Source organism: Anthonomus grandis, chromosome 4 (assembly GCF_022605725.1).
Source record: "Anthonomus grandis grandis chromosome 4, icAntGran1.3, whole genome shotgun sequence".
Lineage (NCBI taxonomy): Eukaryota > Metazoa > Arthropoda > Insecta > Coleoptera > Curculionidae > Anthonomus > Anthonomus grandis.
The window spans coordinates 5,809,565-5,833,360 of record NC_065549.1 but is presented as its reverse complement, the minus strand read 5'-3'; the positions used below and the strand labels follow the sequence as shown (position 1 = coordinate 5,833,360).

At 32.2% G+C, this 23,796-nt stretch overlaps 2 protein-coding genes across 2 annotated transcripts in view; both read right to left on the bottom strand.

Moving 5' to 3' along the window:
* The window catches only part of LOC126735151 (homeobox protein homothorax-like), a 140,692-nt gene that overhangs the window by 38,253 nt on the left and 78,643 nt on the right, over positions 1 to 23,796 (bottom strand). The window contains exon 4 of the mRNA XM_050439089.1: positions 14,932 to 15,008. Within this exon, the coding sequence (XP_050295046.1) occupies positions 14,932 to 15,008 (77 nt within the window). The remainder of the gene's footprint in view (positions 1 to 14,931; positions 15,009 to 23,796) is intronic.
* On the bottom strand, positions 16,642 to 17,302 carry LOC126735290 (uncharacterized). Its single transcript, XM_050439236.1, has 2 exons — positions 17,280 to 17,302; positions 16,642 to 17,000 (listed from the first exon to the last, which is right to left on the bottom strand). The coding sequence occupies exons 1-2, from the start codon at positions 17,299 to 17,301 to the stop codon at positions 16,708 to 16,710; spliced, it is 315 nt and encodes a 104-aa protein (XP_050295193.1). The 5' UTR covers position 17,302; the 3' UTR covers positions 16,642 to 16,707.

The window sequence follows — 23,796 nt, the reverse complement described above, 5'->3', positions numbered from 1 at the left end:
CTTTTGGGGTTTGACTATATGTCGTAAAGTACGTACGTCTTAATAGTCTAATTTCTTTTCAAATTCCTTGCTTTAAATTATCAACATTATTTGGTGTATTCAAATAAATTTTGGACTTCAAATAGCCCCATAAGGAAAATCTAATAGGGTTATATCCGGTGACCTTTGTGGCACTTCATATAACCCTTTTAGTTATAGGGTTCTTGAGACACCCTATAACTAAAATTTTCATTGCAAGGACGCATTGAATCAAATGGACAACAAATTAAACTTTGTTCTAATTTCATAATATGTTACGTCATATTTGACAAACCATTGACTTTAGGCATATGTAAATATGAATTGTAAGGCGTCATAATATACAGGGTGTTTTATTTAAAAAAATGAATGTTGACGCCATAGTTTCTACTTGAATCACCATGTGTGGAATTTTTTTTTGTTTCAAATAATGCGCGCAAATAAGTGACAATATTAATCGATGTGCTCAAAAAATAAAAGAAGCAAAAAATACCTGAATATTAAATGATTTTTTTCTTTCATCGTGAATGCACTGTATATCCATAATAACAATAATGATCTTTTTATTATTTTTATATATCTATACTTATTTATATATGACATTCGAGATCTTATTCACAGACATCAAACAAATAATTTTGTCCATCTCATCTAACGATTCGTCTTCGATCCTTGGGTACTACTTCCTTTCAGAAATCTTCATCATCTCGAAGAGACGGGTAAGAACACTTCACATACTTGTAAAGTAAATGTCCTTCAATTCGCTATTGGGGATAATTAATAGGATTCTCCACGACCTGATTGAAAACTCTTCGGTACCACTTATCTGCAACATCTGGTTTCTGGTTTACATTCAATTTAGCAATCTCTGGCACAGCTCTACTGAGAACATCCGGCACAACATGATCTTTGCCCTTTCTATGAATAACCTCAAAATCGAATTGTTGCAACCGCAATACCCATCTGGCAAGCCTTCCTGTTGGTTCCTTCAGACTATGATGATCTGTTATCACTTTAAAGGAGTATCCCTCTAAGTAGGGTCGTAATTTCTCGCAAGCATAAATAATGGCCAACAGTTCTCTCTCTGTGGTGGAAAAATTTCTCTCTGCTTTAGACAGAGATCGAGATATGTAACAGATAACATGTTCACCATCATCAAACTCTTGAGATAATACAGCACCGATCCCATACGCTGAGGCATCAGTCTGAACCAAAAAGGGTTTCGAGAAATCAGGACAAGTAGGTACAGGAGCGGAAACTAACGAATTTTTGATGTTCTGAAACGAATTTTGACATTCTGGGGTCCAATTCCACTTTTTGTGTTTACAAAGAAGAGCGGTAAGGGGAGAAATAACGGTCGAGAATTGGGGAATAAAGCGCCTGTACCAGGACGCCATACCGATGACGCGTCGGATTTCGGTGGTGTTCTTTGGAGTTGGAATGTTCAATACGGCTGTCACCTTATCCGGGTCGACATGAAGTCCATCTTTATCGACAACATATCCTAAATACTTAAGTTCGGATCGACAAAATTTACACTTATCCTGAGAGAGAGTTATACCTGCTCTATGAAATCTCTGGAAAATCTCTTCCAAAACCTCTAAATGTTGCTGAAAAAAAATGTTGCTGCTAAATAAATAAAGGCATATGGCTCAAAATCAGCTCCCAATAAGGTATCTACCAATCGCTGCCAAGTTGCAGGGGCATTCGTCAACCCAAATGGCATTCTCTTAAATCGATAAAGTCCCCGACCAGGGACATAAAAACTAGTTTTATAACGTGAATGTTCATCAACCTCGATTTGTCAATATGCAGAGTTAACATCTAACGAAGTAAGATACTTTGCATTTCTTAATTTGTCCAAAATACTATCAATAAATGGGATCGGATAAGCATCCTTAGCCGTAACAGAATTTAGTTTTCGATAGTCCACGCAAAATCTCCATTTACCATTACCTTTCGGCACTACTAAGGCAGATTGTGATGGCTCGATAATGTCGAGTTGCAGCATGTTATCAACCTCCTCATCAATAATCTTTAGAGTGGCGGGTGAGTATCTATAAGGGCGCAAACGAATAAGTTGGGCATTACCAGTAGTAATCTGATGCTTCACTAAATCTGTTCGACCAAGCTCACCACCCAATAAAGAAAAGTACTTTGAAATCAATTTATTCAATGCAGATCGCTGTTAAAGTTTCCTGAGGAATAATGGCTTCAGTGATACAGATTTCCTGAGACGGCATACCAAAATACCAACAACCATTTTACAAATCAGGAACACCAAGAGTTTTCCAAAAATCGGTACACAATATAGGACAACTCAATTTCTCCACCACCAAAACACTGCAAACCGCTATCTTATCATATAAAACAATAGGTAAGTTAATTGCGCCAATCACTTTACTAGAATTATGTTTTCCAAAATTGCACCAAGAAAAACGTGATAACCATTGCATGTCTGAACGTTGTAATATATTCCATATGCTTAAACCAATAGCAGTAACATTTGCTCCAGAATCCAATAAGCCAATAAATTTCATACCAAATATCGAGACTTCGAGATGAGGACGATCATCGCCATTGCACTGTGCGAAGGCGTAATCTAGAATAGGGGAGCTGGGGTTACTAGTCGAGACCTTAGGAATCGAAGTGATCTCTCGACTAACTAACAGTTCGCCCTTGGGTTTCCCGACCTACTACGATTTGGACATGAACGGGTAGTCACATTTTCCCGACCGCAACGGAAACAGTGTCGACGAAAGGGTTGTGGACAAGTACTACTCAAATGGCCAGTACTACGACAATTCCAACAAACCACCGGACTACGAGAATTCTGAAGGTGCGGTGAAGAATTCATTGTATGTACACGAGGGTTTCTTGGTCGCTGATACATCAACTCAGGCTCGGCGACATTATTAGGGTTTACTGGAGGAGGTTGCATGCGTTGAGTTCGCAATTGGATGTTCTCAATCTCTTGTGTTGCAAGTTCCAGCTCTGTGATGTTGTTGAAATTGTGAGGTGCAAGTTGATTTTGCAATGAGGGGAGCAAATTTCGGCGTATAATGCGAAGTTGCATTTCCTCGGATGGAGGTTCACGTAGCTTTCGAAACAAGTTTCGCATTTGTGCAATAAAGATTACCGACTTCTCCACTGGACCTTGTGTTCTATTCCTTATATCGCACCAAATATCCTTCTCATATTCTGACGATAAATAGGCAGACCTAAGTTTACATTTAAATTCTTCCCATGACCTGTTATCACTGCGTATAGATCTATCCCAAGACAAGGCTGTGTCCGAAAATAAAATTACTGCACAATGCAGCAGCTAATTCCAAGATATTCCACAAGCAAAACCCAACTCCTCCACACGCTCAATAAAATTGGTAACACTACCAGAACCATCAAAATGCAACTGCCATTTTGAAATTGTTGAAAAACTCTTACGGGTACATTCCGTTTCAAGGTGGAATTAAATTGTGGAGGAAAGGAATAGTTCCTTGATGGGGAATAATAAAAACACGTTATTGGGTTAACTGGATCTTTTCCTTCAATTTTAAAACGAACTATCGTTCAGCAAATTTACAAAAAAGGAAATAAAAAGAATGTTTCTAATAATCGAAGCATTTGCGCTATTTGGTACAAATGTTATACAAGTAGGTCCCAACTTGGTGAATCCCAAGCCCAAAATTTTAAATGGACCACCGCCCTTGTGAAATACTTTATATTAAAGGTCTTTTGGAGTAGTACTCACCTGTATATGAATTTTTCATAAATTTTATACAGGGTAAAAGAAAGGTATAAGATAAATAAATATTCTCCAGACTCGCCCAAATACCTCACACAATATGTTCTTGTTAGAAAAAAAATTGTTTGAACAGTTAAAACTTAATTATAAATGAAATTAAAATAAATAAGACCTGATTTTCCTAATTTTGGGACAACCAACGTTAGACACACATCTATGATACAAACTAGAGAGAAAAAAAGGGACGGATATTACTTCAATAAGAAAAAAAACTTTCAATTTAATTTGTTGAACTTAATTCAAAAGAAATTATAAAAATTTCTACATAAAGCTTTTTACAATACAATACTCTTAAAATATAACTTATCACAGTAAAATAATTCAGTTCTTTTATGTGTAAACAGTGCATTATATACCAACACACTTCTTCAGTAGATAGTTTTTTTTTTAATAATATGGTGTTTTGCAAACGTCGATATTTGTTATAGTTGGTCTATTATATTAAAATGGGCAGAATTAAGGCGGTCTATATCGGTCCTCTTATTGACAGAATTTTTTTTTTTATGTGAATCATTTCTGAATTAATTCTCTTTTTGTAGTTCGTTTGTTAATCGAGAATCGATATACTTTCAGAGTCGAAACTATGTCCTGTTTTATATGTGTTGTACTAAAGCAGTCGGATTTGTTTTTGATTGAAAGTTTTTTTGGTCATTTTATTGATCCCTAAACCCAACAATATTCCGAACGATATAAAAATATTTTTATTTTAGTTGTAATTAAAGAGTGTATGGGAAATTAAATTTAAGTATGAATAAAAAATGCGTTTACTCTCTCGAGTAAGTATGATTTTAATGCTTTGGGAAATGAGGGAAAGGAAGGTATGGACTTTAGTTCTAATGACAAACGATTGTGCATTTTTTTCGCATTATACAGAATTCATTTATTGACTGACTCTGAGTTTCTGAGTGAGTAACTGTTAAATGGCCCTTATGGAAGGTCATAACAGAGATGCGGCTCAAAAAGGGCATAATATACTGCTTTAGCAGTAAAAAAATTGAGTTTCTTGGAAACTGATCGGAACGCAAAACAGGCAGAGCTTAATTTTTTAGATAATGCGTCAATATGCAAATCCCATTTAAAGAAGTTCTCCATAGTAAGTCCCAAGAATTTTACTGAATCAATGACGTCAATAGTGGTGTTATTTAGTATAAAAGGTTGCAACGTACTTTTATATGATAAAGCCTTAGTTTTAGAAATGTTAAGGCACCAACACTTTATAGTCAATAAGTAAATAGAAACGACACTATGGAGTTGGAAAATGTTTTTGTTTGAATTCTTTGTAATTTTATATAATTGTACTTAACAATATCCCATATTTACATATTGTAAATCATTTGGAGAAAAAATATATTTATTATTGATTTGCATGCTTAAATGCACACGAAATGCTTTCATTTTTCCTCCCATCAAACTAAACTTTTATTTGAATATTCATGCAATAATTCGATAAAAGTGAAGTTCGGCGGTCGACCTCCTCCCGGTAAGATAAAATTAATGTCAGAATGTAGCGGCAATTAAGCAGTCGGAACGGAATCATTTGACTAATTGCGAAAATAGTTTCTTAATAGTCGTCCCAACACGGGGCCGGATGGCACCCAAGAGGATCGTGGAGCGCACACACACACACACACATACATCCCCAACGGAAGGGTTGTAATCAGCCGAGATAACGCCCTTGCCCTCCTCGATTCCCTCCTCACCCCCTCTATCTTTGAGGGGGATCTGGGATGAGGTGGAGGGAAGGTTATAGTTTCGGCATTCCCCATTTTCATTTCCTGTTACAATAGTTCATTAAAAAGGTGTTTCGGAGGCTATTAGGTGGCCCGATATTACTCCTCGGAGGACCATTCGCCGCCGGCAGCATCCGACGACAATGAAAGTCGGTCGTAAATTGCCGGTGCCGAACGTTCTGCTCCTCTGGGATATCTCTGGATAGACGAAGATTATTTTGTATATACGGTTTTATATTTTGGAAATGTTTGGTATCGGCTGGTGCGGTATTGAGGGTGAAATTTAAATTAATTTCCAGGCTGAAGATTCTTGAAAGTTGGGAATTTTGGTATTTCTGCAAAAGGTGATCACAGTCTTCGAGATTTTTCATCAACGGAGAAAAAGTGAAATTTGAGAAATTTGTCTGGAAGCGATTTTTCCAAGAAAAAAATTCTTGGAATTTAATAGTTTATTAGAATTGTATGCAAAAGATTGTATTACGACAATCAATAAATGGTAGAGCTTGATGATGACATATTTATTATTCATTTGAATTTCAATTTCCAGGGTGTTTTGTGGGTAAAGATTTTAGAAAGTTGGAAATTTATTGGGATTATAGGTTTTTTGAATAAGGTTATCATAGCCTGGAATTTGGATTTTGGATTTGGAAATTATTATGAAGGATATTTTTTCCAAAAAACAAATATTAATAATGGTTTATTTAGCAAGAAGCTACATAGATAAATTAACACTTTTAGGAGTTGTTCTAGGGGCACTTTTACCAATTTGGCTAAAAAGATTTTATTCGCATAAAAGGAGTCCTTAAGCAGATTAAAGTTAAAGTCACCCATAATAATATTTGTGCCATTAAAGTCACTTATTTCGTCTACGCAATCGTCAAAAAAAAATCAATAAATTGAGCCTCATGGTGTTGGGGTGAATGATAAATGACAGCGCATCAATCGAGGATATTTCCAAAAATAATAACCACAAATGTTTGAATTCAGTAATGGAAAAAATTAAGGACTCTAAATGTTGTGGATAATTCGCACTGCTTAAATCGTATTAAAATTATGAGAAGAGTATACATTTTAGAGATTTGGCAGCTTTCTAGCAATTAAAGAAATTTATAATTTATTTCAGGCTTTTGAGGCTATTCTACATTTTGTCCAGGTGTTTATAGTAATTTTTGTGTGTTCCTAGTATTTTAAGTAATTTTTAATTAATTCCAAGCATTAAGTGTAATTCTTAATATGCATTTAATATTAAAAAAAAAAATAAAAAACGTATCCCTGGAATTAGAAAAAAAAATGGTATATGGGTAAAATACATATTTTTCTGAGACTGTGCAAATTAGAGATTTCAAATATGAAACACAAATTTATTAGTTACTTATTTCAGCGTTTTTTAAAAAAAAAAAAATTAAATAAAAAAGTGTCCCTGAAATTTGAGTAAAATAAACACATAAGTTCATAATGCCTAGGAAGTAAATGCTGATATCTCTAAAACCATGAAAGGTAGAGATTTGAAAACTGGAACATAGGTTAACCTAAAAAAACCATTGGACACCTATTTTAGCATTTTTCTCAACAAAAAAATTTAAATTAAAGAAATAATTGCAGGAATTTGAATAGCATTAAGAAAAGAGTGAATCTACGAACAAAATGCTCGTATCTCTAAATACAGCCAAACTTTTTAATTTCCTCCTTAAATACTTGACTAATTTATCCTCACAGCCCTAGCTGCACTAATAGTTCTCATGATTTTACTGATAGTAGGTGTGCTATTTTTCATACTAGAATGCTGCTGTTGGCAACACTATTATCCTCAATAGATGACATGATAATGAAAGACGCTTTAATCAAGGAAGCTATCATCGACGATCTCAATACTACCAAAAACCTTCTGTGGATATATATTCAATTTTCAGGAACATAAAGTTATATGAGGAGCTAGAGTTCAACAATCCAGAGTTGACTAACACAGCAGTGGAGAAAACTCACTAGTAAATCTCTCTTGCTATGAACTAACATTGTCATAACCCCATTATTTAATTACAACAAGAGCTATCGTACATTTTTCTATATAAGATATTACCTACGCATCCCTCAGCCGACGACTTGGCAGAGTACGCCACCTTATCTACAATAGCTAATCAATAGCTGTGTGAGTAACAACAGCTCATTAAGCCTGTTTATCCATGGAAACTTTCCCTGAAAATGACACCGTTTAGTCCTCCCTTGGACCTATTTTGTGTATGCGTTATTGGACACCTATTTAAGTGTTATTCTCAAGAAAACAATTTAAATTAAAGAAATTGTTCCTAAAATTTAAAAAAATCATAAAATGATAAAATGCACATATCTTTGAAACTATACAAATTAGAGGTTTGAAAATTGGAACACAGCTTCATCTTATTAAACCATTGGGCCCCTATATCACTGTTTTATTGAAAAAATTAAATAAATAAATGAACCTTGGAAGTTAATAAGATATTTCCCTGGGCCTTTGTAGCCATTCAGCTTAAATACAGGTTTTGAGCTTAATACCGTCACCCTCAGAGCCAACAATGACGATGATATTTTCTTCCAGATCTAGATCGAAAGTTTCCAATTATATTTCCAAAGGCGAAATGCCCAAATTAGACAAAACTTGAACCGAAAAATAGGTCTCCCCCGCCGCAAAGAAAGAAAACAAAGAAAAACGTATACGAACAGAAAAGGCAGACAACCTGCCACGGCACATCCGAATAATAGGAATGTTCCCACGGAGTCGCTATGGTTAACAGAAGTGCCATTAATTATGTGTCTAAAATGCCATTGGACATCCGAACAATGACGTTGGCCAATGTTACCCGGTCGATACCGATCACACTCTCTTAAACGGCCAAACCGAAGTTAATGTGCCACAGGTTCTTCTGGACACTTTTACTTTTTCTCGGTCGGACTTTTTTAAAGATCTCGCTTGTTGCCCACCTTTTGTTCTCTCACTCTTCTTTTTCTTGTTCTTCTTCTTATTGTTGTATCCAAACCCGCATAATGAACGACCAACATTTCACGAACGCTAATTATTATCGAAACCCACTTTTGTAGATCATTGTCTAATGTAATTAAAACCTGCGAAGCATGTTCATTTAAGTTATGCATCGCTGGAAAGGGTTTTCTTTAAATAATACGTCCTAATACTTGAGGGCGTTAATGATGTAGTCGCGTCTTTTTCATCGGTGTATAAAGGCCAAATTTTTAAATATGTAAAAGATGATAAAAACAGAGAGTAAGCAGTAATAAAAATGGATGATGACTGCACTGACAATTTAAGTTATGCATGCAATTTGTTTACATACACATCAATAAATATGCAAAGGAAGAAGAGACAAATAGAGAGTATGCAACAACAAAAATCCCCATGAATTTTCGTCTTATCTAATCCGATAATTTAAAAAAAAAAACATTCCTACTAAGACTCCCATTGGATAAGCCCTACTATTAGTAACATCTTGGACTAATATTCCAAAAACGAGTGTTAGGACACACGATTCAATAATGTAATTGTTTTCGTGTCGAACCCTTTCGTCCGCCCCATTATGGGGGTGTACAAGCAAGAGAGCCTTAATCCTAATCTCGACCCTTGACGCGACGGGAACGTTAATTACTGGGGCACAAATGAAATAACGATTATTTGTAAAAGTTCGACTGTTCGGAAATTCGGACAAGTGTCAGGAATTGAGATAAAGGAGCCGATGGAGAAAAGGCTATTAGAAAGGATTAGGGCGTGTGTATATATATATATACCCTTGAAATATTACACTCCTTAGGGAGAGGAAAGGGTTGACGAAAACAATGAGTTAAGCCTAAGCCAAACAAACTGTTGACCCCCTTTTTGTTTTTTTTTGCTGGGGAGTAAATCTTTACCGATAGTGTCGGTTTACTAGAAAAATACGCTAATAGACTTTTTGAGTACCAGAGGGAGGGAGAACAAAAATAGGGAATGCATATGGGGATATAATGGTTCCTTGTGATTCTTTAACTGCCTCTAAGAAATAATGAAATAACCTCACTTTACACTATAAAAAATGCTTGTGAAGTATCGTGATTTTCCACTAAAATACATGTCGTTATATTTAACTTTTAATTTGTTAGTAATGTAATTATTTTTTTTTACATTTATATTTAGGTAAAAATATTTCAAAACGCTAAAACTACAATCAAACAGAAATATTATGGTTTCAATAAGATAATGCGCCTATTCTGTTCAAAATTATCTGGATACTATATTTCCAGTCAGATGGTTTGGCAGAAGAGGACATTTTGAATTGCCACCAAGATCTCCCGATCTAACTCCTTTAGATTTTTTCTTAACGGGATATTTGAAATCCAAAGTGAAGATTAATTTCGCAAGAAGTTATAATAAAACGAATGTCAATAACTTTTAGGGCATTGCTAAATTATAAATAGGCTACAATCTGAACACCTATAAAAGGAAAAAAATCTTTTTGTTTTTTTTTCAAAAACAAGTCATAAAATAACCTGAAATTTTGCATAAGTCGATATACTTCAAATTTTATAGCTATGTATAGTTTAATAAAAAATTTGTGTTATTTTTGGGACACACTGCATAACTTTGTTTTCAACAAAAAAGAGCGCAACTATAAATATTATTTGACGGGCTCGAGGATTTTTTTGAGAAAAAAAAAATTATATGACCAAATAATGATGGTATTATACAAAATAATTAGTGTAAATACATAGACATTGGTGTATATTTTTTTATATTTGCATATGTATTTTTACATTGTCAGCTACTTAAATTTTACGTTATTTAAAAAAAAAAAGAAATACATGGACTAAAAAAGTTTTTTTACAAAACAGACAACTTAAATTTTAATGTAAGGACATGTAAATATTTTACACAATATTCCACGGTACTGTAAGGTAATTTTACACAATTTTTTTTTACAGTGTAGGTATAGCCTGAAGGTGATTGAAAAAGTCTATTATTACTTGAACATTTGCCCTCAATAAAATCAATATAGAAAAACTCAATTTTCCCTCTTTCGTTCCGTAAACGTTCCCAAAAAGTTACTCAACCTGAATCGGCGAACCACCAAAGTGAACAGAAAAAAGAAGAAAGTCAATCTCCTTAAACAAAAACCCCGTAAACCGTATCCGGGAATCGACCATTTCGACCTATTTACGATCCAGAAAAATGCTTTTACAGGCCATTTTCGCGCGGAAACCGCTGCCGGACCCCGGCGGTGTAATACGTGGAAAGTCGCGCGCCCCCACACACCCGTTCCACTAGTCTTTGTGTTTTCTCGGCAAAACGGCATCCTTCCTGTGGCGGAAAGTCGCAGAACGACGGACGAGGAAAAGAAAAAAAGGAGAAAAAAAACGAAAAGGAGGAAAAAATGCCCGGAGTCCCTTCGTCGTCTACGTCGTCCTAGTCCCCGGAGAATTTCGTTTTTCACGAAGCCGTATCATCATCATTTTTCACGGCTTCATACCATTACCGCTCGGAGACATTGTCTTGCTTCCCCGTGCCGAGGGTTCACCTGGGTTAATGCGTCTCGGTGATAAATTGTCCTCGCTGACTTGAAGGGGCCGTTATCAGCCCGAAACGATGGAATTGCAACTTGACTGTTATGTTCGTTTCGATGCTCTATACGTCGGTCCAGTCGTCACCGAAAGGAACGACAAAGACGCCAATACGTTACGCTTATACTTCACTTTTTGTACGTATTAATAATGAAAATTTATCTTTTCACTTTACACAGCCTCATTGAATATGACGACTGCTTTCGGGATGTGTAAGAGTATACCAATTCTGACATCCATATGAACTGCAGCGAATGGTAAACTAATGTTAAAGAAGGAGAATATTTTGTACAATCAATGTTCATCCAATATTTGGCAAACACCTCAAATTGTGCCAGTATTCTATACGGAATTATTACAGGCTTATTTCCCTACTTAGTCACTTTGGTGAACTATTTGAATCTTTGCTGTTAAAATAATTATTCTTTAAGGTCAAAGAAGCTATTGATGTTAACCCATATGGCTGTTTTCCAAAAAAGATCGTTAATAACCAACTTAATACCATTTATTCAGAAAATAAATGAAAGTATGGATAGGGATTTGGAAACTTGTGCCGTGTGATAGTAGATCTCAAGATATTCTTTAAACTATTCGTCTAACCCTCCATTGTTCCGATGCGCCCATAGTTTTAATAATTTTTAAGAAACTAATTTCAATTTTGATGTATTTTTCTCCAGTATGGCCGAAATTGGCTCCAGTATTCATTTAAGCGATACTTAAGAAATTTTACCTAATTTCGCAAGGAACGACGAATATTGTGCTATTTTGTCTATATTTTAAATATACATTATGTACAATATAAATTATGTATATTTTAAAAATATACATATGAATAATGATAATTTTTGAAATTCAGCAAAATTCAACATTTTCTACTGGATTTTCCTGATTTGAAATGGAAATTTAATCATAGGGAAAAAAGTGAGGAATTTTGAAAAATGGTAAAAAAAAATGTATACATTTTTCAACATCTACAAAATTTTCAAACTTTCTTAATAAAAATGAAGATTTTTAATATAGGTCATTGGGAAAAACACCTTAGATGCCTATGAAGTGCCTATGAAATTTACATTTTTTCACAATAAAAATATACATTTCTAATAATAATGTCTTTATTTAGCAAAAAGCTATATTCAATAAAAATACAAATGAAAAAGAAAGTAATAGTTAAAGGTGGTCATAACTCAGGGAACTCCAGTTAGTCCATGGATGGTCTCGGTAATTCAGAACCAGCATCCCGATTCCAGAAATATCCTTCCAGAAGTAGACTATATATTAAAACTAGCTTAAACATTATTTCTTATAACATTATTTTCTTGCTCCACTTATTAAAAGCACGGTTAATTGATGTTGCCTTGCTTTATAATAATAAATTTAATGTCGACTCAGGTTGATCGAGTCAGTGTGATGTCTTTGGAAAAAACCTAAGAAAATGGAAAGATATTCCAAGAAAATCTTGAAAAATTATCCAAATTAAAATATATGTGTAGAAGGACTTAATAAAAAATTGTCTTATTGCAAAACCCCTATTTTTTAGTTGAAAAAATAAAAAATCTGACTTTCATAAAAACGGTGTCTTGGAAATTTTGGAATTTTTATTTACAGTATAACATAATAACACAAAATCTGGAGTTTGACTTAAATAACAAAAAATATGATAATTTTTATAGGGACGTACTATGAATGAATTAGAAATGTTGAAAAAATTATTTTTTCTAGTACTGCAATATCTAAAATAACTCCAAAATAGTTAAGTTATTAAAGTTAAATTATTAGTTAGTTAAATACTAAATTTGATGGGATATAGAAATTTTCACTCACTTTTAATTAGTCATATCTTGAAATAAATAAAATACGAAAACACGAATTTTGAGCGTTGAATTTTTCCATAAGAGGCCAACATGATTTTTTTTGCTTTGGTATATGTATCAGAAATTAAATGAAACATTCTCATTAATATCCAGTTGAGAAACCCTGATTAGTCATTTATGAAGTAAAAAAAAGAAAAGAATATGGAAAAATGGGAGGAGCTTAAAAGATCTTAAGGATACTAATGAACAATTTTTATCAACCTTTTCCCCTAAATATATTATTTATGAAACCGTGCATAACCTTATTAAATACGAACGACGTTTCTTATGGAAAATTAAATTTTTCTTTTCAAAAAATTAAATTTATTTTATAGTATGTTAATAAAATGTACTCTTTAAATGTCAGAAATGGCTGTTTTAATTCACAATAGGGCGGATACTTATCCGAACCTAAAAACAATTTTGTGCATAATCTTATTGGATACGAACAACGTTTTTTAAGGTAAATGATATTATTTCTTACAAAAGCTAAATTTCTTTGATAGTGCGACGATAAAATGTGCCCTTTACAAGTCAAAAATGATAATATTACCCACAGAAGGGTGAGTAAGCAATAATTTTAAAAAATCATATGGATTATTTTATTTAAAACAAGGAAGGCTTTACCAGTTTAACAGCTTTCAAGAATAAATTTTCTTCTAAACTAATTTTTCGTCATCCTAAATTTTGAGACTTGAATTTGGACTGCTTTAAACTGAACTTTGAATTTTTGACATTGAGTTTAAGAAATAAATTTTGTATACAGTAATCTTTACCCTTGCTTCAATTGGTTTAATAGAAAAAGACCTGCACACTTCCAACGGGAAAAAGAGAGATACATGAAGCCGCCTCCCACTTTTACCGAAATAACCTGAAAGCAAGCAAAGTATATTTCGGTGTCAATACATCACGAGCTTAGGGATTACCCTGGCATTTTTCTTAGTTCCTACAATATAAGAGTTTTATATACGACACACCGGTGTTTTCCCTGCAAAACCCGTATATAAATAACGTTCCGAATGCGCCTCCCGAAGCCACGTTCCCCCACGGGATTTAGACGAAGGAAAACGCCTAAAAACTTCAAATCCAAAAATATCCGACTTAATGAAAACTTAAAGAAGGTCTGTCTCTCTCTCTCTCTCCCGTTTTCCGGCTCTCTCCTTCTACCTCCGCTCGCGACTTGGGTATTAAACAGGAGTTATATACCATATGGGTTATTTAATTTGGCTTAATAAGCCCTCCCGTCCCCCTCACCCCATTTCCCGGAGTAAATTTTCATTTTATGGGAGGGGGGGGGGGCGTAACGCCCGGTCTCAGGTGTTAAAAGCTTAAAAGGGTGATCTGTAAAAACAATATTCTAAAACAGCAAGCGAGAAGGGGTTTGTTGTTTGCGCAAAAGGGAGTGATTTATCGCCTGGATTAGATGCACTTGCATAATTTAATTGGGTACGAGGGTCATTTCTTTAATTTGCCCAATTAAATAATTCAAGGGTGGATGGAACATATTTTAACTCTCTTTCGGTCCGAATAAAGTGAAACGCGAAACGGGGAAACGCCCGATGTTTAATTCATGAGAGGAACAACAACAACTATCTCGATAGATCTTCGTCTTACTGAAACACGATCTTTTGAGCCCGAAGATCATCCCATTGAAATACAAACAAGAATAATAGAAAGTCGAGAATTGTAAATTAGTTTGTCCGATCAGGACGTTTGTTGTTTATAATTTTCGATGTTTCGGTGTGTTTTGTTTGGATTTATGTGCACGTTAGATGTATACGGAAAATGGCACTATCGATGCGAAGTATCAATGTTTATTCTTTAATTTAGTAGCATCTCATTTGATGATTTTTTTAACCTAAGAATATGCTTTTTCCCCCTTTTTGGCAAATGTCTACTATGGCTCTTAAAATCATTTGATTTATCACTATAGATTAAATTTTGATGTACTTACCAATTATTAACTTGTAGAATGGTAAGCCCCGTATCCTGTGCCAATTGTTTTTTCTGGTCCTCCGAAGGGTAGGGATGCTGAAAAAGAGGAAAAAATGATAAAACATGTTTTTTGTGCATTTTTCTAAGAAATTTTCTGTTTAGAAGAAACATCGATTAATTATTAATGAAATGGAAAACAATGGAAATAAGGGAATGGTGTAAGGAAGTTCCACCTTTCTCCTAATAAATTCATAACTACTATTTATACTAGAATGTGCATAACCGTACTGGATACGAGCAACGTTTTTTTAAGGTAAATTATATTTTTTATTAAGAAAGTTAGGTTTTTTTTAAAGTATGATGATGAAATCTGCTTTTTAAGCGTCAAAAAGGAGAGTTTTAATCCAGAAAAGGGCGGATAAGCAATAATTAAAAGAAAATGCGAATATTTTACTAAAATTCTATTGTTTTCCATAATGTAATATTTATGAGCTATATAAGGAGCTAACAGGCAGTAAAACATGCCCAGAGAGTACATCTTCTTATTTTGAAAAATTTAGAAGATTTTTCATATTGAAATTATTTGCCCTTTTAAGAAGTATTGAAGTCCTATATAAAGGAATCCATTTCTAAATGACACTCAACTATGGAAAATAAATTAAATATTTATTAAAATGTGCATAACCTTATTGTATACAAAATACGTTTTTTAATTTTTGGCATTTGTTTATTATTTTTTGTAATAGGTTGGACTGTGATGGTAATATAAAAAACATTAAATTTTTCCACGTATTTTTCTAGTACAACTTTTTCAAGAAAGTTTCTTGAACATCAATATACGTGTAATAAACACAAATATTTTTGAACATTTAAGAGTTTTTTGACTTTTTTTTAAACCGATGCTTGCTTTTGTACATTTTCTATATAAAGAGAAAAAAGAATCTTATGTCAAAGTCTTTATTTTTAATAGAATAAAATACAACATTTCCTTATCCTCCTCAGACGCAAGGTGAAATGAAAACATATCTTTTTAAATCACGTACTTTTTTGTAAAGTGTTGGGCCCAAAAAACAACAAAATATCAAAAGAAATATTTTTTTTTGTTTTTTACTGCAAAGATATACGTCACATGAGGCACACTTAGCAAATGTCAATTTACCAAATTTCGGATATCGACATTTTGATCTGGATTTCTGGTCGTGTTTGGTAAATACTGGTAGATGAGTGTTTCCCTGCTTCCTCTCTCTTTTATCTGGAATAGGCTGAATTTTCATTTGTTTTCGGGGCGTTACCTGCTCTTCATCAGAATTACTTTGCTCGCAATCTGCTTGAGGAATAATCCCATTGGATTTGGCTTACCCCTAACAAATTGTCGCATTTTTACTTGGCCATGAAGAGGAATCATTTTTTCATCTATTGACACTGTTTTCGTTCGTTCATTTAAACGGCATCCTCTTTGCACCATGTCCAATAAAGGCCTTACTTTCCAGAATCTATCTAATATTTTTTCTTCATTGGTAACCCTTTGATTTTCTACAAGTTTTACCCGTGATCGCAATATAAAGTTTCGATTTCTTGAAATTGTGTCTGAAACAATGGGTACTCTTGTACATCCTTATTCTCGGTAGACCATAAATTCCATTCAACATGGAAGCTCCAAAGAATTTTCGCAATTTATATTCAGAAGTTTCAAGGGAACGGCCTGTCTCAATAACCTCACGCATATTTGTGAAAAGTGCCATTTGTTCAAAGAAAGTATCAGAAATGTATTTTCTTAGGTACATACTTGGTTGATTTAATTCAGTGGAAATGTTCTCGTTTTTAAAGTTAAACTGGAATGGTTCAAATTCCCGAACACGGGACCAAGTTTTTTCATAGCCTGGTAAATAATGGGCAAAAGGCTCGTCATCCGAAGAATCTCCATATCCTCTATACTTTCTAATCCATCCTGATGATCAAGGTTAATATTAACCAAATCCAAGTCCACATCTACTTCATCCTCACTCTCCGACGATAAATCGCCGATATCTGATTGGTCTAGGTCCAGATTAAGAACTAATTCTTCTAGCTCGAAGCTGGTTAAGGCCCCTAAAAATTATTTCATAGACGAGTGACGAGTGACGATGTTCAACAAGGCAAATAATTAAAAAAACCCAAAATATGATTTTATATTTAACACACAAATTCCTAGCAATTCATTTATTTTTGTAGTCTTAGAGACCCAAGATATCATTGGTGATACCTTTACTAAGTCTACCATTTGCGGCACGATTAGATTACTAAGAGAGAATTTTTTTATTACACATGTTCTATGTGCTACCTGCCGTCAATATATAACAATAAAAAAGCAAGAACAATATTAGTTACTCTTATTTTGGTCAAAAGGCATAATGATGCAATGGGCACTTGCAAATGTAAACAATACACTAACCTAACCTCACCACTACAGCGTGCGTCGGCGAATTAAAATTTGTGCGCATATTTGGCTATGTATCATATATGATACCTAGGGTCTGAGGAGGATATTCAATATTTATTAGTCTGTGCATAACTTTATTGGATAGGAATAATGATTTTTTAAGGTAAATTGTATTTTTTATTAAAGAAGACTAGCACATGAAAAGAGACAAGTCAGCTATAAAAAGTGTTTTTTTGACAAAAAAATTATAGATTTCAAACACAAATAGATACTAAATAACGGATTTTTAAAATTAAAAAAAAAAACGTAATATATAAACATATTGTTATCAATATATTGTTTGCCCTTTATATGATATAAAAAGTAATAAAAAAAGTCCTGTAAACACAAAAATCTATTTCTAATAACAAAAACTTGGATATTTAGTGGAAAATATTTATTAAATTGTGCATAACCTTATTGGATACGAACGACGTTTTTTAACAAAACTATATTTTTCTCTAAAAAAATTAAGTTTTTTTTATAGTTTGATAATAAAATATGTCCTTTAAACCTCAAAAATAACAGTTTAAACCCATAAAAGGGCGGATATGTAAAAATAAAAAAAAAAGGAAATTCTACTAAATTATAATTATTTTTTTTAATATAATATTTATGGACCTATATAAGAAAAAAAAAATTTTAATTTCTTTAAAAAAAAAGTTTAACTTCGATTTTAAAATTTTTTTGAATTTACTTTTCTATGAGTAAAAATTCAATTTTGGAAAATTTTCAAAATGTGTTCGAAATTTTACGAATCTTAAAAGGTTTTTAAAATTAAGAAAAGTCTTAAGTAGAAAAATCTATTTCTTATTGAAAAATTTAGTTATTTAAATTCAATATTCATCAAAATGTGCATAACCTTATTGGATACGAATGACATTTTTTTATAGTTAAATATACTAAAGAAAAACTAGGATTTTATATAGATTATAAATAGAAAACTAGATTTTATCTTTGATTATTGTCAAAAATGACTGAATGAATTTATCAGATTTATATAAATGTTTGTGCATAATGAGACTATTAAAAAAATTTCATAGGAGCGACGCTTAAACTTTATAGCTACAGTAGCACTTCCACCAATTTATCAGTATATAATATATATTTTATAATTCGCGTTTTAAGAAAAAAAATTTGATAAAATTGTGCATAATTTAAAGGAACATTAAGAATGTTTCTACAAAAAAAAATTACACAAAAAGCAAATTATAGATAAATAAATTCATGTTGAAATCTTCAACATCTTATTTCTTAATTCTCTTCATTTAATTTACAAAAAACAAATATAATGACTAACGCTTGACTAAAAATCCCTGAAGTGTTATATAGAGACATAATTATATTGAAATTGCATATAATTTAAACGAACGTGATTAATTAAATACAATTTACCCGTTAATAAAGCAATGTTATTTGTTGTTTTCAAAATATTTATTTATTTGACTTTTAGTAACTCTCAGTTTGTTTGCTCTCTTCTCTGTGCTAAATATTGCCTGGTATATTGTAAAAGTTATTATATTAAATTTTTATTTGCCTTACGTGTTCTTTTTTAGAATTCGTAAATATCTTAGGAACATTCAGGTTCTAGTGTGAATTCGTTGTATTCTTGTGTGAAGAAAAAACTGCCAAAAGGCCATATACATTTTATATATGTCTTTTAACTGTTAAAAAAAAACAATTTTATTTAAGTTTTACTGAGCAAAATTCGTGTCAGCATTCATTCCTCTTATAGAAAATAAAAATAAATTAATTCTAAATTTAATTTAACTCACATATTAAGTTTTAATCCCGTTTAAAGTATATTTTATTTCTTATGTCTAAGCCATTAACAAATTTTTTAAATTAAGCTGCCTTGGAAAATATTTGTATTTTTTATTATTTTAATTTTTTTGACTGACTCGTTAGCACATAGAGAAAAATAAACTAAAATTCTAGAAACACATTCCAATAACTGAAACAATTGAGCATAACTTTATTGGATACTACCGACGTTTTTTTAATGAATTTAAACGGATCTAATAAAACGCTTCTTTAATTTACCTCAATAAAACTAATGTACACAAAACAAATTACGGATAAATGAATTAGTTTTTCGGGGTCAACCGGCGGGAACCATCTAAAGGGATTATTATGTAGTGAAGCGAAAGTGATCCCGCGGGATCAACGGGAGCAGCTCGGTGCACTACCCATTAGCTGTCGACCGGAATCTGCGGTCGTAATTCCGTTGAAAAACAACGCGTTCGATCCATTCGTTCCCCGTCACACCTCGGAAGAGCCCCACGGAGACCGATAACCCCATCTTCGGTGTCTCTCAGGGGCGGCATAACCCTTATGCGGACCCGCTCCCTTATTTCTTTTCTCCCGCATATATGGCAATGCATAGTGATTTTTACGATTATGTTGGGAATCCAAAACGTGCATACGCACTACATTCCACCTATTATTTTGCGTATCTCCACGTCGAAAATGTGAAACGGGTAGAAAATTGGAAAGGGAGCAAGTAGGTGCACCTCTAGGAGGTCTGATTTCGATTTGGGCACCCCCTCAGGGGTATTATTTTATTTTAAGCGATTTACGGATTGCGGCATAAACATATTTCTTTCTGTGTATTGTAGTCATAAATTATATTATGCACTTATGGCCTCAATAAAACTAAAAGAGTTTTATAGTCTAGTTTATCCTATCATTCCTAATCTTCATTTTGAGGCCAATAATTATTAGGTTAATATTTTTTAGTAATATATGAGTTAATTCTAGAGTCTCTTATTGTTCTAAAAATTTTCTATAACTTTATCATATCCAAGTGGCCGATGAATTCGCAGCGGTAAAACTCTGATGCCTATTGTAGTTCAATTTAGGAGATTCAGTCGTAGAGGCTTGCCAGTTTACACCGCAGTGTTATAATCGAGATCAATTAAGTGATTGTGCATTTCCAATTTTCAAAAATCCTCCATAACTGTTTTATTTTCGGATTTACGGCATAATTTTATTCTTTATGATTTATTCTATTTTTGCTTGAAGTTCCAATGCTAAAAGAAAAATTTTCATATTTTCAATAGTTTTTGAGAAAATGACAAAAAACTTTAAAGAGGTTTTTCCCAATTTTCCGAAAAACTATTGGACTTAATAATTATTTTTCTATAACATCTAATGCGCGTTGAAATTCCAAACAACTCTTGTTTCAACAATTTTTTTATTTGAGCATTTAATCAATTTATAAACATTTTTTTTTCCAATTTTCCACGCAAAAATTTATGTAATTTTCCAAAAAACTTCCATCACTCTTTTACTTTTTGATTTACGGCTAAATGTTGTTCTTTATAATTTATTCTATTTCTGACTAGGATTCCAAAACTAAAAGAAATTTTTTTATATTTCCAATAGTTTTTGAGAAAATCAGGAAAAACTTTTAAGAAGATTTTTCCCAATTTTATAGAAAAATATTGTACTCAACATATATTTTTCAGTTGTATCTAATGCGCATTGATATTTTTAACAGCTTTTGTTTTAACGATTTTCTTATCCAACCAATAGTTTACTAGAAAAAAAATAAAAACCAAAATTATGAAGATTTTCCTATGGTTACCCCTTTGAGAAAATTGGGTATAACTTTTTTCTGGTACATTTTTCAAAAATCTTTTATAAAACTTTTTTGAATCTTTTTGAGCGATTAATCAATTTATAAAAAAAAATTAAAATATCTGAATTTTTTTTTTCCTAATTTTTCACCTAAAATTTTTTTTAAAACCCCCCATAGCTTCTTTATTTTGAGGTTTTCGACTAAATAATAATTTTTATTATTTGTTCTATTTTTGATTGGGATTCCAATGCTAAAAGAAAAGTTTCAATGTGTTCAATAGCTTTTGAGAAAATAAAGATAGACACTTTTAAGAGGTTTTTCTCTGTTTTCTAAGAAGCTATTGGACATAAAAATTATTTTTCTATTGCATCTAATGCGCATTGAAATTCCCAACAACTCCTGATTTAACAATTCTTTTCTCCAACGTATAGTTTTTCAGAAAAAAAATAAAAAAAAAAAACCAAAATTATGAACATTTTCCTAAGGGATGATTTCCTTTGGATTTTTTGAGGAAGACTTTTTTGGGAAAATTGGGTATAACTTTTTTCTGGTACATTTTTCAAAAATCTTTTATAAAACTTTTTTTAATCTTTTTGAGCGATTAATCAATTTATAAAAAAAAATTAAAATATCTGAAATTTTTTTTTTGTCCTAATTTTTCACCTAAAATTTTTTTTAAAACCCCCCATAGCTTCTTTATTTTGAGGTTTTCGACTAAATAATAATTTTTATCATTTGTTCTATTTTTGATTGGGATTCCAATGCTAAAAGAAAAATTTCAATGTGTTCAATAGCTTTTGAGAAAATAAGACACTTTTAAGAGGTTTTTCTCAATTTTCTGAAAAGCTATTGGACTTAAAAATTATTTTTCTATTGCATCTAATGCGCATTGAAATTCCCAACAACTCCTGATTTAACAATTCTTTTCTCCAACGTATAGTTTTTCAGAAAAAAAATTCAAAAAAAAAAAACAAAATTATGAACATTTTCCTAAGGGTATCCCTTCGGATTTTTTGAGGAAGACTTTTTTGGGAAAATTGGGTATAACTTTTTTCTGGTGCATTTTTCAAATTTTTTTTATGAATCTTTTGAGCGATTAATCAATTTATAAAAAAAGATTAAAATACCTGAAAATTTTTTTTCCTAATTTTTCACCTAAAATTTTTTTTTAAAAGCCCCCCATAACTTCTTTATTTTGAGGTTTTCGACTAAATAATAATTTTTATCATTTGTTCTATTTTTGAATGGGATTCCAATGCTAAAAGAAAAATTTCCATGTTCTCAATAGCTTTTGAGAAAATGAAAAAAACGTATTTAGGAGTTTTTCTATATTCCCAATAGCTTTCGAGAAAATGAGGAAAAACATAAATTTTTTAATACTTCTTGCGTTATTTAAAGGGCAAACAGTTTTAATGTGGAAAAACTTTTGAGATTTTCAAAATTTGGAAGAAAAATTCAACATTTTCCAAAAAATTTATTTTTACTTATAAGATTTTTTTAACGCTTCTTATGTCATATAGTCCAAACAATTCCAATTTGAAAATTTTATGAATTCTCCAAATTTTTCCAACATTTCATGTAAATTTTCAGTTTTCCGATATCGAAGTTTTACTTGCAGGACGTTTTTTAATTCCTGTCATTTCGTTTTACGTATTCTTAAATTATGTATGCTTAATTAGGGACAATAACGGAACTTTACCAGAATTTTTGGTTTTTTTTTGAAAATTCCGTAGATTGAATGTCTGTGTATATGATATACCATTTTTTTTCTCAAAAAAATACTTTTCATACCTGGTTATATGCCTCTCTTCATCTGCTAATCTTTAGAAAAAAAACAATTTACTTTAAAAAAAAACATTACTCGTCTCCAATAAAGTTATGCACACATTAATAAATATTGAATGGGAAAATTCCCTATTTTATCCTATAAGAAATGAAGAATGTGGCATAAGATTTTTTAAATTTTGTTTTAATTTCGCATTAAAAATACAATGAGCATCCACTGAAAAAATATCTTAAAATTGAAAAACTCAACTTATATTCTTATATTACCATCTGAGTCCCACCTATTCCAAAGAATAATAAATAAAGACTTTCTTTTTTTTCAACTGCCTGGACGAGAATCATTATGCTAATAATAATTCCAGGCATTTTGTGATAACATACCCCCTTAAATATGTATAAAATACACACAAATTGAAACTTTATTCTTAAACCGTATCAGAAATAAAATCAATCATTAAAATAATACTAATTTTTCCACCCAATTCCTGTTGTCCTCCATTATATGCAAACGACATGTCAACCAAAGCCGGTTCGACATCCCAATCAGATAATCGGATGTAATTTCCACTTGACTGATTTTCCAATACATAATTTTTGCATGTTCGTTAGTAATTTGATGCTATTTAGATAACCGATATATTTATATACAATATATAAAACCGTATTATGTATAAGCATCGGATAAAGGCAAATAAATAGTTCTATTCCGAAAAGGTTGTCTCTCTCTCACTCCTGGATTCGATGTTCGGTAAATAAGACACATGTCGCCATCGGATCTCCCCCGGGGATAAAGTCGGATAACTGTGTCGAAAATATAGCTCGGGATGCAGTCAAGCCGGAAATGAAACCTCGTAACCGGAAAGAGCAGTTTTTTTTTACCAGTTATGTGGGAGAATATTGAAGACGTTCCCGGTATCCCTTATGGGTATATTATACCCTTTGGATTGAAGGTTTTTTTCCCCGGCTACAAATAAGGAGATTCGTGGGATTGGCCTTTAAGCTGATATTCATGTTATTTTATGATAAGTAAAATGTAAAAGAAGGACGTTTTTCGTTTG

Coding starts and splice junctions, on each gene's coding strand:
- LOC126735290 (XM_050439236.1), bottom strand. CDS start 17,301: ATGCCTTTTGACCAAAATAAGA. Junction 17,001..17,279: donor GCCTTTTGACCAAAATAAGA/GTAACTAATATT, acceptor AATAATTTTTAG/GGGCCTTAACCAGCTTCGAG.